Here is a 17,417-nt window from a genome sequence, read left to right as displayed (position 1 = left end):
TAAGAATGTTAAGGCTGTTGACTCACAGGCTAGTCACTGTTGACTAGTGGAACAGGACAACAGATGTTGACCGAGCCTCAGGCACTTGAACACACCGAAATGCCTTTCCTAGCAAAGATAGCAGCCTGAGGCTTACATTTAGAGAGTGTTTTTTTAATCCCATTGTAAATCTTTGTAAATTAGCGAACCACATGGTGGCAACTTCTAGCCAGATTATCTGATTCAAGCTAGACTCAGGAATGAAGAGTAATCTGGTTGCGAAATTCACCTTTGCTGCTTGAGCAAGTCACTTAGATTCTTTGTACCTTGATTTCTTCACGTCTCTGATGCTGGGAAGGATTGGGGGTGGGAGAAGACGGGGACGACAGAGAATGAGATGGATGGATGGCATCACCAACTCGATGGACATGAGTTTGAGTGAACTCCGGGAGTTGGTGATGGACAGGGAGGCCTGGCGTGCTGTGATTCATGGGGTCGCGAAGAGTTGGACACAACTGAGTGACTGAACTGAACTGAACTGAAGGTAGGGATGTAAAGACAAGAATGTGGCTCCCCCACTCCAGTTCTTCAAGGACCACGCCAGCAGCCACTGCAGCTGCCCAACAACGGCTCACCTAGCGGGGAATTCAGGATGGAAAAAAACTGGAAGGATTCTGTGCTTTGGCTACTGGCCTAGATAGTTCAGATGTGTATCTAAGGGACAGTTTCAAAGAGTCCACATTCTTGCGTCTTCACATACACAGAAAGGCACTAAAATCATTAACTTGAGACGTCTACTCTTTGTGAGCATCTTTGGATGCTCAAAGTGTGTGTTAGCTACTCAGTCGTGTTCAACTCTTTGTGACCCTATGGACAGGACACTGCTACAGGCTACTCTGTCCATGGCATTCTCCAGGGGAATCTTCCTGACCCAGGGATTGAACCTGGTCTTCTGCACTGCAGGCAGATTCTTTACTGTCTGAGCCACCAGGGAAGCCTCTCTGAAGCTCGACTACATGCTTTTTTCCAAGCCAAAAAAATTTACATATTAATATATCCCTGATCTCTTGGCGCCTTCCTCAGAGCCACCCAAGAGGCTGTCTTCCAGGCTATATTCCTCAGTAAAGCCCCTGAATAAAACTTAACTTGCCATTTTTAGGTTGTGTGTTTTTCTTTCAGTCAAGAGGGAAAATACTAGCCATCTTGCAGGCTGTTGTGCAGATTATAAGAGAAAATATCCATAAAAAAGCATCAAACGTGTACTTCCTTGAGGCCACTTAAGAAATATTTACATATGAGCAAATATTTTATACAAGCATATCTATACCTAACTTCTTAAAATCTGAGTAAGAGCTTTTAACCAGTTTTAAGACATACACTCTCAGGCTCAAGCCTCTAGCCTTGAGCAAGGGGTGGGAAATTTTGGCCTTTGCCCATCTTGATCAGATTTTAACTAAATTAAGTCTATAGCAAGTTTCAAAAATAAAGCTCTGAGTTGCCCCCAGTACTCCCAGGAAGAAGGCGATTTGCCACGAAGTTCACCCAGCTTCATTCAGTCTGAGGCCCTTCCTCTGCACGGGTCTGTTTGAAGCCTGTGTGTGTGTGTGTGTATGTAGGGGTGGAGGTGGGAGTTAGCAACATGCTCACATGTTCATACATTTAGCAACGTGCTCACATGGTCATACATTGTTATAAAACATGTAAGATATTTTTGAATTCTTTTTCTTAAAGAAGGTCACCAAGATTATAGAATTTTCAGGTCCCACAAATCCTGGATTATTAAAAAAATCATCAACCACTACAACAAAACTAGGTGTGTGTTGTCATTGTCATTTAGTCGCTAAGTGGTGTCCGACTCTTTGCAACCCTGTGGGCTGCAGCACACCAGGATTCCCTGTCCTTCACCATCTCCTGGAGTTTGTTCAAATTCATGCCCATTGAGTCCATGATGCCGTCTGACTATCTCATCCTCTGCCATAAGATCGTACAAAAAATCCTGAATGAACATTTGGGCCAACTCAGTATTTCAGACCCGGGATGCCTGCTTAAGTCCAGGAAGGCAAGGAGTGCTGAAGTCACCTACCAGAGAGGTCTAGCTGGGAGCACAGGCTCAGCACAGGTCAGGGAGAGAGGCAGAGGGCTGGCCAGGCCTGCAGAGCCCTCAGCCTCATCTTCTCTGCTCTGTCCAGTCTGCCCCTCCTCTTACTTCTTATCTTTCTTTTGTGCCTTGTGTTACTCCTTCCTCCCCTTCTTTCCCTGTTATAACGGCCTGAAGTCTTCTATTCCCCGCTTCTCAGCTTTTACACTTCATGATTCTGTCTCAAAAATCTTGAACTAGTGTGTGGCAGCCTGAGTTTTTTTCCCCCCTTTTGATTCCTGGCACTGGTTTTCAGTGGAGAAACTGGAGTTCTTCACTCCTGTTGTGACTTGATCTGGCCAGGGGTTGCCCCAAGGCTGCCAAGTGGCTAATTAACTTTACACAACCCTCCCAAATAACTTGTCTTGGTAATTTCTCTCCCTTGTGTGAAGAGTTGCCAAATCTAGGCTTGTAAGTACAAAGTAGGTGAGACTTCTTTTTCACAGCAAGTATTCCAGCAAGTGAAACAATAAACTCTTCCTAAACCAGCTGGGATTCTAACAGGAGGAAAGACAATGGCATCACACCCTCTAACTGAACCTATGAAGCAGGACGGGTGTGGTTATTTGTTGGGTTCTGTTTCTCCACCTCTGTGAGCATACCTAGTCACTCTTTATTCTTCAAGTCTGAGGATCTGGTGAATTTTAGTACATTTGCAATGCTGTGCAACCACGCCCACTACTAATGCCCCAATACCTCCATCACGCTAACCAGAAACCCCACACCTCTCAGCCATCACCCCTAATTCAACCCTCCTCTCATCCCCACCAACCCCCAATCTAATGGAAGCAGACATTACGTGGCCATTTGTATCTGGCTTCTTTCGCTCAGCACCATGTTTACAAAGTTCATCCACGCTGTAGGAAGTATCAGTACTTCATTCCTTTTTATGGGTGAATATTATGGCAACCCACTCCAGTGTTCTTGCCTGGAGAATCCCAGGGACGGGGGAGCCTGGTGGGCTGCCGTCTATGGGGTCACACAGAGTCAGACACGACTGAAGCGACTTAGCAGCAGCAGCAGCAGCAGCAGATTCCATTTTATGAATATTAATATTTTGTTTATCCATTTGTCAGTTGGGTCATCCACTGTTTGTCAATGATAATAATGTGATGAATATGTGTGTACAGGTTTTTGTGTGAACATATACATCAACTCTTTTGAGTACATAATTAGGGGTGGAACTGCTGGGTCCTACTATAGCTGCTTAACTTTGAGAAACTGCCAAACTGCTTTCTCCAGGGGCTGCACTGTTTGAGGCTCCCACCAACCTCGCATGAGAATCCCAATTTCCCCACATCTTCACCAACACTTGTTTACTCCTTTTTTTGGTTACAGGGCTTCCCTGGTGGCTCAGACGGTAAAGCATCTGTCTGCAATGCAGGAGACCCGGGTTTAATCCCTGGATTGGGAAGATCCCCTGGAGAAGGAAATGGCAGCACACTCCAGTATTCTTGCCTGGAAAATCCCATGGACCATGGAGCCTGGTAGGCTACAGTCCATGGGGTTGCAAAGAGTCGGACATGACTGAGACTTCACTTCACTTTTTTTGGTTACAGCCATCCTGGCGGCTGTGAAGTGGTATGTCATTATGACTTTGATCTGCATTTCCAAAGACTAAAGATGTTGAGCATCTTTTCATGTGCTTATTGGCCATTTGCATGTCTTCTTTAGACAAATGTCCATTCGTATTCTTTGCCTATTTTTAAACTGAGTTGTCTTTTTATTGTTTAGTTATAAGAATTCTTGATGTATTCTGGATACTAGACCCTTACCAGATAAATGATTTACAAGTATTTTCTCTCTCTCTCTTTCTCTTTTCTGTTTCTCATTTCACTTGCTTTATAGTATCCTTTGATGCAAAAAATTTAAAATTCTGATGCAGTTCACATTATCCCTGACCATCCATGCTGAAAAAAATCCAGTTTCTTTATCAGTATCTCAATATTACTTGGAAGATTTGGGAAGAACTTTAAAAACTATTTAAAATTTTGTATTTTCTTTATTTACTCTGGCCGCACCCTGCGGCATGCCAGGGATCAAACCCACACTCCCTGCATTGGAAGTATGGCGTCTTAACCCTGGACCACCAAGGGAAAGTCCCCAAGTTAGGTATTTTAGAATGTAATAAAAGCACATGTACCTTAAAAATATAAAACAAGATTAAGACTTGAAGAAGTTTGAAGCTTCTGGTGAGATGATGAACTGGCTCCTTATAATTACTGTTAGGCTCTTAGTATAAATAATACAAATGCACACTATCTAGGGGGGCTTCCCAGGTGGCTCAGCAGTAAAGAATCTGCCTGCAAACGCAGGAGATGCGGGTTCGATCCTTGGGTCAGAAAGGTCTCCCAGAGGAGGGCATGGTATACCCACTCCAGTATTCTTGCCTGGAGAATCTCCATGGACAGAGGAGCCTGAGAGGCTACAGCCCATAAGGTCGCACAGAGTCGGACACTGAAGTGACTTAGCACGCATGCTATATAGGAATTCCTAGGTTTTGCTTTTGTTTCCTTCTTTCAGAAGAACTAAAGAAGAACTAAAACATGGGGTCAAATTATTCTTTAGCTAAAGAATGAGGGTTTCTAGTAGCTCTTCTGGTTCAATATTTTCAACTGGGGTCATGTATATCGTATTCCAACTATAATTAATCTTTTCCACCAGTGTCTGAGGTATACACCATAGGAGCCTTAAAGGGAGCTGTTCCAGCTGGCCTCTGCTTGCTGGCTGGCAAACAGAAGTTTTATATTTGTGGACAGTAATCCAGAATGGTGTCCAAGCCCATCTGAGTTTAGAATCGCTATCACAGCAGAAACTGGAAACCTCAAGGGCTGTAATCCATTGAGCACGTCTACATGGAAGCCACTTCTCATTACAGCGCATACAGATACACAGCGACCAGAGCTCAGCCTCCTAGGATCTCATATCCTCCTCAAATTGCACACAACATACTTATGTGAGTTCTTTCTTTTTTTTTACAGTGAGCTCTTGGTTGCCTACAAAATTACTATCTTGCCACTTAAAATTTTGTGTAGCAGGTATGACCATGCATGCTTTTCTTATCAAAATGCCATAGCAATATGATAGATACTTGATACTGAAAAGCATCTTTAATTGACAAAAGCTTTTTATTTTTAATTTAAACTTAGCCTGTGGTTAGTGTGGGGTATTTAAACTGTCCACTCGACTTCATGAGAATCCAGAACAAAACCTGAGTCTCCGCTTTCTGACAAATGGTCCCTACAATTAGAATGCAATGACATTTCCATCAGAAGTCTCTATCGCTAACAATTATGGTACATGAGGTTCTCAGATGGAATCCTTCGTTCAGGGTGTCCTGAGTTTCATGAATCTCACTTACGTTTAAAGCCACTGCTTGAACAGGGAGGAACTGAGAATTAAGAAGCAATCCAGGGACTTCCCTGGTGGTCCAGTGGTTAAGACTCCATGCTCCCAGTGTAGGGGCTGTGGATTCAATCTCTGGTTGGGTAACTAAGATCCCACATGCCACACAATGCAGCCAAAAAATAAATAAAATAAAAAGCCATCCATTTTAAGCCAAAGGGAAATCCTTATCCAGAAATTACTCATCCTTAATTTTAGTGTCTTACTTGCCACCTTTCCCATTCTAGCTTGGAAAACAGGGAGAAATAAAGATGTATACAGCATCTTTTGGGATACACAAATCTTAAGCTTTGAGGTCTCTCAGTTCAGTTCAGTTCATTTCAGTCGCTCAGTCATGTCCGACTCTCCGCGACCCCATGAATCACAGCACGCCAGGCCTCCCTGTCCATCACCAACTCCCAGAGCTCACTCAAACTCATGTCCACAGAGTCGGTGATGCCATCCAGCCATCTCATTCTCGGTCGTCCCCTTCTTCTCCCGCCCTCAACCTTTCCCAGCATCTAGGAAGCTATTATTGCTTCACCAAGAGAACTTTAGGTGGGCCCTAAATCTCCTTGCCCTTGACTTCAGTAACTGCAGGGAAAATGTCAACACCCTTCAGCCCCCACCTTAAAAGCTCTCGCTTGAGGAGGACAATTCACCTAGAATTGCATGAGGGCATCTAATTTTTGTTAGAGCTGCAGTCACAACAGAAGGCCTGGAGAGATTATCATATCTATTATCTATCTGATAACAGACAGATTATCAGATATCTCATGTTCCCAAAGATCAATTTTACTAAAGATGAGGTAATGAGTATCTGATAAATTTTAAAATTATATTTAATTCATAATAAGCGGCGATAGTTTGAAACAGAATAAAAAATTTACCTGCATTTAGAAAAATAATATCATCATCAAATAGCTTTCTTATTTGATAAGAAATCAGAGCTTATCTATCTGACCAGAGATGATAATGATATAATAATGTCATTTGTACATTAATCCTATGATTCAGCAATAATAATAATATTTGGAGATGTTAGCAAATGGGGAAACCTAAGGTCTAAAGAATCTGAGAGCATTTTGCTTATCCCAAAGATCGCAGGATACAAGTTTAAGGTACTATGGGGGACATCAACTGCTACAAAAAAGGGCCTTGAAGCCACACATTAAACCCGCAGTCCTCAGACATGAGGGAAGCGTATAACAAGGAGAGCTGTCAAAACACGGATCACTGGGCCTCATCCCGAGAGTCTCGTTTAGTCCCCCCTGAGAACCTGACTGCCTAACAAGTTCCTAGTAGGTCTGATGTTGTTGGTCCCAAGACCACACCTGGAGTCTCCCTAGAAAGGAAGGACATGAATATCTACTGAGGGAAGGGAGAGAACAATTATTTAAAACTATCCTGAGTCAGGCTTGGCCAAGGATGGATACAGTCCCTCTCACCTGGTCCTCAGAGCTTCCCCAGAACAACGCTTCTTTCTCACACTTGGCCAGAGCAGAATGAGAGCAAAGGGTCTGCCAAGGCAGTTCTCTAGAAATAGGCGAGCTCTTCAACGACTATATCATTTTAAAAAATGCAGGTTGATTCTGTATTCTGTTTCAAAATACTGCTGCTTGTTATTAATTAAATATAATTTAAAAATATGTACAGATACAGTGCTTAACTCTTAACATCAATTCTTTAGTCAAATTGGCCTTTGGGAACATGAGGAAAAGGATTGCTGAAGTTTAGTAACTGGTCGATGGTGAAAGAGTTAGCACATATTTAATCTTATTATAATTATTTTGTGGCTACAATTATTTTTGTGCATGTGTGCTTAATCACTGGATGGCCAGGGAAATCCCCAAATTTAATCTTAATTAATTTTAGAAACCTGCACCTAAGCCTGCAGGTCTGTAAAGATGCTTGTCCTGCCAGCTCACTGTCACACACCCCCATCCCCGCCCCCTGAAGACTCAATCATGCTTTCCTCTGCAGTTCCTTTATGGAACCTCTGGTGTCCCAGCCAAGATGGACTGCCCGCTGTTCCTCAGGTCTTTCTCACTTTTCCTGCTCTCCACATACATGTTCATTATCCTTTGTTGTTGAAAAGTTCCCCTCCATCTCCACCTGACTAGAATTTTCTATGCCTTTTAAGGTCTAGCTGAAATGCCATTTCCTTTTTCAAGACCGAACTCCATTTTTAAAAGGCTGCTGGACGGAACTCCTTCAGTGAATTCCCATGGCTGCCCAGACAGATTTCATGTCAGTGGGCATGTAATTGCTTTGTTAAATTACCCTGTGCATAGAATCTCATGTGCCCTGTTTTATACATGTCTCTGCAAAGAAATGGGCTTCCCAGGTGGCGTAGGAGTAAAGAATCTACCTGCCAATGCAGGAGATACAAGAGACGCAGGTTCAATCCCCGGGTCAGGAAGATTCCCTGGAGTTGGAAATGGCAACCGACTTCAATATTCTTGCCTGGAAAATTCTATGGACAGAGGAGCCTGGTGGGTTACAGTCTGTGGGGTCGCAAAGAGCTGGACACGACCGAGTGACTGAGCACCCATGCACATTGCAAAGAAATGGTTCTGTTATAATAAAGTTATATTGGCATTCAAACATGAAGTTTTGTGCAATGTAAGATACTGGAGTGTAGATTAAAAAGTTGGAAAAATATATTTAAAAGAAATCCCCAACAGGAAGCTTTAGGTTATGATGAAATTTGTGGCTATGAATTAGAATGAAGATAAAAGTCTAAAATGAAGAATGGACCTAGCCTTTTGGGATGAGATGAGGCCTTGAAAGTCTTTAGGACAACCTCCTCACGTCACAGTCACAGAATTTTTGGACCGTGCTTTGTATTACGGTCAGAAGTCTCATTTGTCTCATTAATGCTGCTCAGTTTCCACCGTGCTTAGCTGTGGGCTCTTCATTTTGCTACTTGAAAAAAAAAAGCTTTTTGCCCTGAATGATGGATTTAGTTGTAAAGGGCCAGGACTGACTCTGGTCCAAAGGAAGCTGAACTGTGGGACCTCCTTTGATTTTAAAGGTTGCTAACAGGACTGGAAGAGGTCAGTCTTCATTCCAATCCCAAAGAAAGGCAATGCCAAAGAATGCTCAAACTACCGCACAATTGCACTCATCTCACACGCTAGTAAAGTCATGCTCAAAATTCTCCAAGCCAGGCTTCAGCAGTATGTAAACCGTGAACTCCCAGATGTTCAAGCAGGTTTTAGAAAAGGCAGAGGCACCAGAGATCAAATTGCCAACATCCGCTGGATCATGGAGAAAGCAAGAGAGTTTCAGAAAAACATCTATTTCTGCTTCATTGACTATGCCAAAGCCTTTGACTGTGTGGATCACAATAAACTGTGGAACATTCTGAAAGAGATGGGAATCCCAGACCACCTGACCTGCCTCTTGAGAAACCTGTATGCAGGTCAGGAAGCAACAGTTAGAACCGGTCATGGAACAACAGACTGGTTCCAAATAGGAAAAGGAGTGCGTCAAGGTTGTATATTGTCACCTTGCTTATTTAACTTATATGCAGAGTACATCATGAGGAACGCTGGGCTGGAAGAAGCACAAGCTGGAATCAAGATTGCTGGGAGAAATATCAATAACCTCAGATATGCAGATGACACTACCCTTATGGCAGAAAGTGAAGAGGAACTCAAAAGCCTCTTGATGAAAGTGAAAGAGGAGAGTGAAAAGGTTGGCTTGAAGCTCAACATTCAGAAAACAAAGATCATGGCATCTGGTCCCATCACTTCATGGGAAATAGATGGAAAAACAGTGGAAACAGTGTCAGACTTTGTTTTTTTGGGCTCCAAAATCACTGCAGATGCTGATTGCAGCCATGAAATTAAAAGACGCTTGCTCCTTGGAAGGAAAGTTATGACCAACCTTGATAGTATATTAAAAAGCAGAGACATTACTTTGCCGACCAAGGTCCGTCTAGTCAAGGCAATGGTTTTTCCCGTGGTCATGTATGGATGTGAGAGTTGGACTGTGAAGAAAGCTGATCGCCGAAGAATCGATGCTTTTGAACTGTGGTGTTGGAGAAGACTCTTGAGAGTCCCTTATACTGCAAGGAGATCCAACCAGTCCATTCTAAAGGAGATCAATCCTGGATGTTCATTGGAGGGACTGATGCTAAAGCTGAAACTCCAATACTTTGGCCACCTCATGCGACGAGTTGACTCACTGGAAAAGACTCTGATGCTGGGAAAGGTTGGGGGCGGGAGGAGAAGGGGACGACGGAGAATGAGATGGCTGGATGGCATCACCGACTCTGTGGACATGAGTTTGAGTGTACTCCGGGAGTTGGTGATGGACAGGGAGGCCTGGCGTGCTGTGATTCATGGGGTCGCGGAGAGTCGGACACGACTGAGCGACTGAACTGAACTGAACTGAACCATAGTTCTTGCCTGGAGAATCCCAGGGACAGGGGAGCCTGGTGGGCTTCCGTCTATGGGGTCACACAGAGTCGGACACAACTGAAGTGACTTAGCAGTAGCAGCAGCAACCATAGTGGTGCTGATTCTGAAGCTCCAAGGAATGAGTCCTCACCCCTAAGTGCCACTTTAGATGAGTCTACCAGCCAAGCCGCAGTCGTGGCCAAGCCTGAAGGAGGACCTTGCGCTAGGTGGGGTGGCCATCTGCTCCATTTGGCTGACGCCATCTTTGGCTGCTGAGAGGTACCTAACATGCTGATTACATCTTGGTTCAGTCATGTAGAAAGAAAAGAGTAGAGGCCTTGTCTTTCCCATCCCACATGCTCCTCCCAGTGCCAAGGTGGTAAAGAGCAGGGGTTTCAGAGGTAGGTAGAAACGGGTATGAGCTGGAGGTCCCAGCTTCCTATCTGCTGCTGCTGCTGCTAAGTCACTTCAGTCGTGTCCGACTCTGTGTGACCCCATAGATGAAGCCCACCAGGCTCCCCCTTCCCTGGGATTCTCCAGGCAAGAACACTGGAGTGGGTTGCCATTTCCTTCTCCAATGTGTGAAAGTGAAAAGTGAAAGTGAAGTCGCTCAGTCGTGTCTGACTCTTAGCGACCCCACGGGCTGCAGCCTACCAGGCTCCTCCATCCATGGGATTTTCTAGGCAAGAGTACTGGAGTGGCTTGCCATTGCCTTCTCCTTCCTATCTGCACAAGGAAGCTAATAAGAGGACTGCGCATAACTTAGGGGTAATTGGCAGGCTAGGTGGGGTATTGTTGAGTGCTTTATAAATGTCAGTTACCAATGCCATTATCAACACACTCTAGATTCTCTTCCATCTCTGTAAGCGCCTCTCCGCGGCATTTCAGTCCCTCCCTGATTCAATTATGATACCACTGAAAAGTGCAAATGTTAGTAGGGTTGTGTCTGACTCTTTGTGACCCCATGGACTGTAGCCCCCTAGGCCCCTCTGTCCATTGGATTCTCTAGGCAAGGATGCTGGAGTGGGTTTATCTTTATCAACTGTTATCAATTGTTATCAACTGTTTTCAAGCTCAAGACTAGGCTTCACAAGACAAGCTGGAGGTGCCCTTGGAACCTAAAGCCAGTCCCAAAACTAGGTCATTCCCTGGCACTGAACAACATCTAACCCTCACTTGACCTCTCCACATTTGTGAAAGTCACCATCACCTTTTCAGCTCCCCGGCAGAAGGCCTGAGCTTGTTTTTTTTTCCCCCAACTATTATACTTCTTTCTCTCTCAGGCAATCAGTTGCCAAGTCATTCATCCTCACTTTCACTTATTCAGCAAATATTTATTGGGCCTTTTCCACAAGCCAGGTACTGTATTCAACAGATGAACAGAACTTAAACGATTGCTGCCTTCATCTGCACATATATAATCACGCGTTGGCATGCGTGCAAACTCAGAAGGGGATTTCAGTCCAGAGAACAAAGTACAACAGGGCACATAACTTAAAATGAGAGGCAGGAAAGGACTCTGCGAGGAAGTGACAATCTGAACCGAGGCCTGAAAGAGGAAAAGGCTTGGTGAGGTGGGTAATGAGCACAGAGCGCTCTTGGCAGCTGTATCAGCAGGTACCATGGCTCAGATGGGAAGGGCCTGATGCCTTTTCTGAGGAGCTGGGGCAAGGCCATGTGGCCACAAGGCTGTGAACTTGCTCAGGTCGAGGCTGGAGTGGGAGATTCCCAGGGGTGTATGGAACCCCTGGTGGAGGCTGAGCCAAGAGAGGCATGGGGTTGGGTCACCCTGGCTGCGCCAGGGAGAATGGACTGGGTGAACAGGAAGAAACTATAGAGACCTGTCCAGGGGCTATTCGGGCAGTTCTGGTGACAGATGGTCAGTGGCTGTGATGATTGAGGGAAGGAGTGTATCTGAGGCACAATTTGGAGGTGGTGTTGATAGAACTTGGTGACTGGGGTGAGGGCAGAGTGAGAGGGGGAGGTGATAAGGCTGGTTCCTGCGTTTCTGGCGCGTGCAGCTGTGTAGATGAAAAGCAGTCATGGAATCTATCTTCAAACTACTCTGTACTCCTGGATCTGCTCCCAGGACAGTGCTGGCCCATCGTTCTCCTTTCAATTATCTGCGATGGCTCCTGAGCACCTGCTTCAGTAAGCACATACTTCTTCCCTTGGCTTTCAAGGATCCACAACCTACATTTCCAGTGTTTTTATTGTTTTAATTTTCTTGGCTGTGCCATGGGGCATGTGGGATCTTAGTTTGCTGACCAGGGATCGAGTCCGTACCTCTTGCACTGGAAGTGAGGAGTCTTAGCCACTAGACCAACAGGGAAGTCCCTTCCAGTCCTATTTTCTACTACTTCTCTACTTAGGTCCTGCTTCAGTACTAGACCACTTCCTGTTCCTGGAATGTGTCACCACATGTCCTTGCCTTGGTCGCTATTCCTCACCATCTCAGTCTGCTGAAACCCTAATCGACTTTCAAAGTTCATTAAAGGTCCAGTTGTTAAACCTCATAAAGCTCTGGGAATCTCTGCCGGCACTTAGAGTGCCGCCTGTTATTGTGGTTACGAGAGTACTTATCGCCTGCCTGTTCCCTGCCCCTAACCTAACACAGGTCATATCTTCGGGTGCCCAGCCCCATTACTCAACCTGTACCACTGCCCTTTCCTTTGCAGGGCCAAGCACAGTGCTTCACCCACAACAGGTACATTTTGCTCAATTTATTTGGAACAATTTGTGTTGCTAATTATGCTAAGGAACAAGGAGACCTGAGTTGTTGAATCGGGATGTTTCCCAGTGGCAACTGCCAGCACCAGAGCTCACAGCAAAATTTATCTTCCACCAAACTCCTGGCAATCAGATGCAAGACAGACACACACATGCCTCTCTTGACAGTGTCCTCTGCCTGTTTGAAATTCTCCAGTGCAGCAGTGCTCATAAACTTACCCTTTCCTTGCAGCACCTAATATCAAAAAATTACAGCCTCTAACTCAGGAGTTTTAAAACTGTTTGCTGTAACCCATTAGTGGGTCTTGAAATCAATTTAGTAGGTTATAAATGATACTTAAAAATAAAATAGAAAATAGCTAAGCACACTACCTATATTCAGGATGAGTAATGTTTCCTGAAACTTCTGTTTCCAATGCAAGTATACATCTGTGTGTTTACTGGGTCATGATGTAAAATGTTATTTCTCACCACGGGCCCTAGTTCAAAAGGTTTGAAGGCTAATGCTGGGTAGACCAAGATCGGTACACAACTCAAACAGGGAAAGATGTAAGGGAACCAGTAATGAGACTATCTAACTAAAATAGTGAGACATTCATATTTTATCCCTTTAAAATGTGAATGTCTGATATACCCAACTCTTCAGGGGACCTGCATTTCAGTGCTTTTAACCAAAATTAATCTTGTTAGTAGAAAGTGAGTCAGAAATTGTTTCCAATTACAGGCCTTTTGGTACCTCAGGCAAGGATTTCCTCCAGTATCCCAATTCCCCAGGAAAGGTGGTTCAGGAACTGCATTGCTGAAAGGCTACTGGTTTCTAGGTTACAATACACAGAAGTGATGATACTTTTGTAGGAGAAGCATATTTACAACCAGAAAAATGCACCCTTTCTTCCATGTACTTGTCAACAAGCTTATCAGTGTATGTTTCTGTGTATGTATGTAACCTAAACCTAGAAAATACAATCCTATATATCCACGTGTGAAACTTAGGCCTGATCAATTTAAGGGTCAATGTGAACCCAACTTGACCTAAAAATGAGATATACTATGAGTTACTGAAGGCAATGACACATGTGGGCTAGGAAGGGGGGATGTGGGCCATGGTAGGATGGGCAAGGGGGCTCAGGAGTATGATGGATGTATTATACCAAATTTTTATTACCTTGATGCTTGGTGGTAATGAGAGGATGAGGTTAGAGGGGTAGGCTATAGAGAAAACAACTTTCTAGACAGGTGTATGCCCCATGGTAGGACACAGGAGTCCACTACAAGTGCAGAGGCTGTATTTGATTATGTCATCACTAAAAAGACTGATTCCAAGACTAATTCTAGCCGCAGCTCCATTTAACAGACTGTCCCTTATAATTTGTTGCTCCTTGTGTTACAATCTCCATTTATAGTTGAGACATCAATAGTTGACTTCCTAATGAATGAAATCTAAACACTCTTAATTGTCAATTATAATCCCAACAAATAACTGGGCCTGGAAAAAAGGGCAAAGAAGTAGGAAGTTCAAAGCTGGTGTGGTGCAAAGAACCCTAGACTGAAGTACTGATAAATTTGGGTTAGATCTGGGTGGCAGCAAGTAAGTTCCACAACCTAAGGTTCCTGCCACCTCTAAAATTTTGTAATTCTACAAGGGAGGGTAAAGGTGATCTTTATCTGGAAGAAAGAAAGAGTATCTTGGCTTGATGTGCGATGGGAAAATGACAATGATATTACCCAAGGTTGTTTAAATATGAATTAATGCCTTTCCCATTATCTAGATCGGATTAGCACCCTTTAGGTGATATTACATGTCAGTGTCTCTACCAACTACTGGATAAATTCCAAATTTCTTACCAGCATTTAAGGCTTTCCACATCTGCCCAACTTTATCTCAAATTTCTTGTGGTTCAGACCTGCTCCTGCACCCACCCTCCCCCATAACTCTTGTTTAATTCTTCACCACCCCTACTCTCCTAGCTAAAGTCCCATAACCTTCATAAAGTTTTCCAACTACTCAAATATTTAATATCAGCTTATGACCTTTGAATTCCTACCAGTCTTTATAGCATTCCTATCAGATAGGCATTATTATGCTCATTTCATAAGTAAGGAAACTAAAGGCCCAGAGAAGTTAAGTGGTTCCCCCAGCATCCTAGTTTGTGAGCAGCAGGACTGATTTGTTTGCCCTCCAAGTCCATACACTTTTTTTTTCTTACTGTGCCATGCTGCTTCATCTATTAAAACAAACCATAGAGGAAGAATGCAGTAAAAAAGCCCATAAACCAGTTACAATACGGTTTGTTGTGACATAAATGCAAATACACCACATCCTTTGAACTACGTGTGTAAAACATGCTTGGGGTAGCGAGAATAGTTTTTAAGGGGTTGCCAGCCCTGTTTTCCAAGCCCAGTACTAAAATGATATGCCACGGTAAATGACAGGTGGGTGGCTAAGGACAAGAAAAAGCAGTATGGTTAAAAGAAGAAATTAGAAACGGGACAAAAAGACGAGAGTGTAATATAAGCTGGCAATGCACACAAGAGACAGAATATGCAAGCATGGAGTATGGGGCTGAGCGGGTCCATAGGACTAAAATATCTAAGTTAGGGAGCCTATACCTGCCAATGAGAAGCGCGCGTGTCTGAGGGTTGATATTAATAACAGCAGTACACATGGACAGAGTAGAACTCCAGAGAGAGACAAATAAGGACAGGTCGTGGGGACACAGGGCAGAGCATGACAGGATGAGGGTGGCGGCGCCCAGTGAGGGGCCAGAAGGGTACAAGAGGGGTCGAAGGGAAAGGTGAAGAGGTTCGGAAGGTACAGTGCCCCCAGACTCCAGAAGAGTGTCATCTCCCTCTCCACAGCTGGTTGGTGTGTGCGCGGATTCACACCCGCACCCCAAAAAGCCCTCCCGGTGGCTCCGGGAAGAGGGCGCGGTCACGTTCCCGTCCCCCGGGGACTCCGCGAGGGGTCCTTACCTAGGAAGATGGAGATGATGAGCCGCAGCGCCTGTTCTGACGCGCCCAGGGACGTCGCCAACTTGTTAAGGCTCAGGTCTTGGAAACCCCACCGCAGCCCCCTCGTCAGCTCCGCTTCCATGTCCCCCTCGGCTGCGGACGCCATCTTAGCTCCGGGCGTCCCCCAGGGACCCCTCTGCTCCGCGCGCCCCGAATGTGGGCACAGCGCTGGAGCTTCACCCCCAATTCCGGCCCGGAGCCCGCCCACGGCGTACGCATTGGCTGCGGACCCGCCCATTGGCTGCGGTCATTGGTCAGCCCGGGCCGGGGGCGGGGCCTCACGCGGCAAGGTAGACCGGGGGCGGGGCCTCATATTTGTAAGGCAAAGGTGACTCGGCCGGAGAAAGAACGCGGGGCAGGCCGGGGGCGGGGCTTGGAACCGGGAACCAGACCCGCGATTGGAAAAGTAAGAAGCCGGCGGCGGAGGACTGTACAACTCAGTTCTAACAGCTTGGGGGAGGAGTCGGGGCGGGAGAGAGTCCTGCCGGCTCGTGCGCTGCCTCCCTATTGGCTGAGACGGAGCAGGCGAGAGTCAGGGCGGGGGGGGCTGTCACCCGACCGCGAGGTTACTCTCGGTCGAAGGCGCGCCGGGGTTACTGGGGCATGTAACGAGAGGGCGCGAATTCCTGCGGCGGCTTCGCGAGCGCCCCCTAACGGCGCCGCGGCTGTTCTTGAACCGTTAGACACGCCGCCTTCCCTCCCAGACCGAGAGGACAACCCCGGCGCCCGCAGCACTCTCTACCTGCTCCTTTGATTTCCTGTAACTTCCTATATTAAAACGTTGCCTTCCTCCGAGAGGCGATGAAATTAAGCTACGCTGATTTAACCGTTAGGCTTTTCATTAAAAATTAAACTAGTTTGTCACTAAGTAATATAGGTTCAAGATCAAAGTACAAAGAGGATAAAAATTGGAGACAAAAGTCCTTTCGTCCCACCTTGCTTCGCATTCTTACTTCAAGTGTTCGGATCAGACAAACAAAAATGTGCTAGGGCCTATGCTGGGCTCTGAGCCCAAAGCTGTGGAGTGGAGATGGTGCACGGACATATAAGGTGTTAATGACCGTGGAATTAATTGCAAGGGAAGGCAAGTGCTCTGAAGGAAAAGAAGATTGTTCCGTGAGAATATGTAACAAAGGAGCACCAAGTGTTAAGTGATCACTGGAATTCGTGGAGCGTTCTTGCACAAGTGCAGCTTATACTTGTATAGCACTTTACACTTTATGCAGCAAAGAGTCGGACACGACTGAGCGACTGAACTGAACTGAATAGTCATATTATTTCACTTAATTGATTATGAAACAGGTTATTTACAAACACAGAGGCTTGGAGAAATTAAGCAACCTGCTAAGTTCTTTCCCCAGTAAGTGGCAGAGACAGAATGGAAACCTAGGTGTGTTAAAGTTCACCTCTCTCCTCTTAAGGGGGAGACAAAATGAAAGGAAAAAAAAAATCGGAGAAGTCAAGAATAATATAATTTCCCCCTTACAGAGACTTCCCTGGTGGTCCAGTGACTAAGACGCTGCCCTCCCAATGCAGAGGACCCAGGTTCCATCCCCAGTCAGGGAGGTAGATCCTGACTGCCACAACGAAAAGGTCCCATGTGTCCCAATGAGAATGAAAGATCCTGCGAGCAAAAAAAGACCTAGTGCAGTAAAAAAAAAACTGAAACATGTGCACAGCTGAGTCTGGAGTATTCCTCCCTGTCCTTCAGAAGTTGTCTCCTTTGGTACTTATCAATCCCATGCCTATTTTTATACTTTATACAA

The 17,417-nt window shown here is 45.2% G+C and overlaps 1 protein-coding gene across 1 annotated transcript in view; it reads right to left on the bottom strand.

Annotated features, from left to right (window-relative positions):
* LPCAT3 (lysophosphatidylcholine acyltransferase 3) overlaps positions 1-15,851 on the bottom strand; it is a 35,693-nt gene extending 19,842 nt beyond the window's left edge. The window contains exon 1 of the mRNA XM_055394423.2: positions 15,613-15,851. Within this exon, the coding sequence (XP_055250398.2) occupies positions 15,613-15,757 (145 nt within the window). The 5' untranslated portion in view covers positions 15,758-15,851. The remainder of the gene's footprint in view (positions 1-15,612) is intronic.
* Between the last annotated feature and the right edge of the window lie 1,566 nt (positions 15,852-17,417).

This window comes from Moschus berezovskii, chromosome 6, assembly GCF_049115385.1.
Source record: "Moschus berezovskii isolate FMDL1 chromosome 6, NW_MosBer_1.0, whole genome shotgun sequence".
NCBI lineage: Eukaryota > Metazoa > Chordata > Mammalia > Artiodactyla > Moschidae > Moschus > Moschus berezovskii.
The sequence above is the reverse complement of the archived record's forward strand: the minus strand, read 5'-3'. Positions and strand labels throughout refer to the sequence as shown.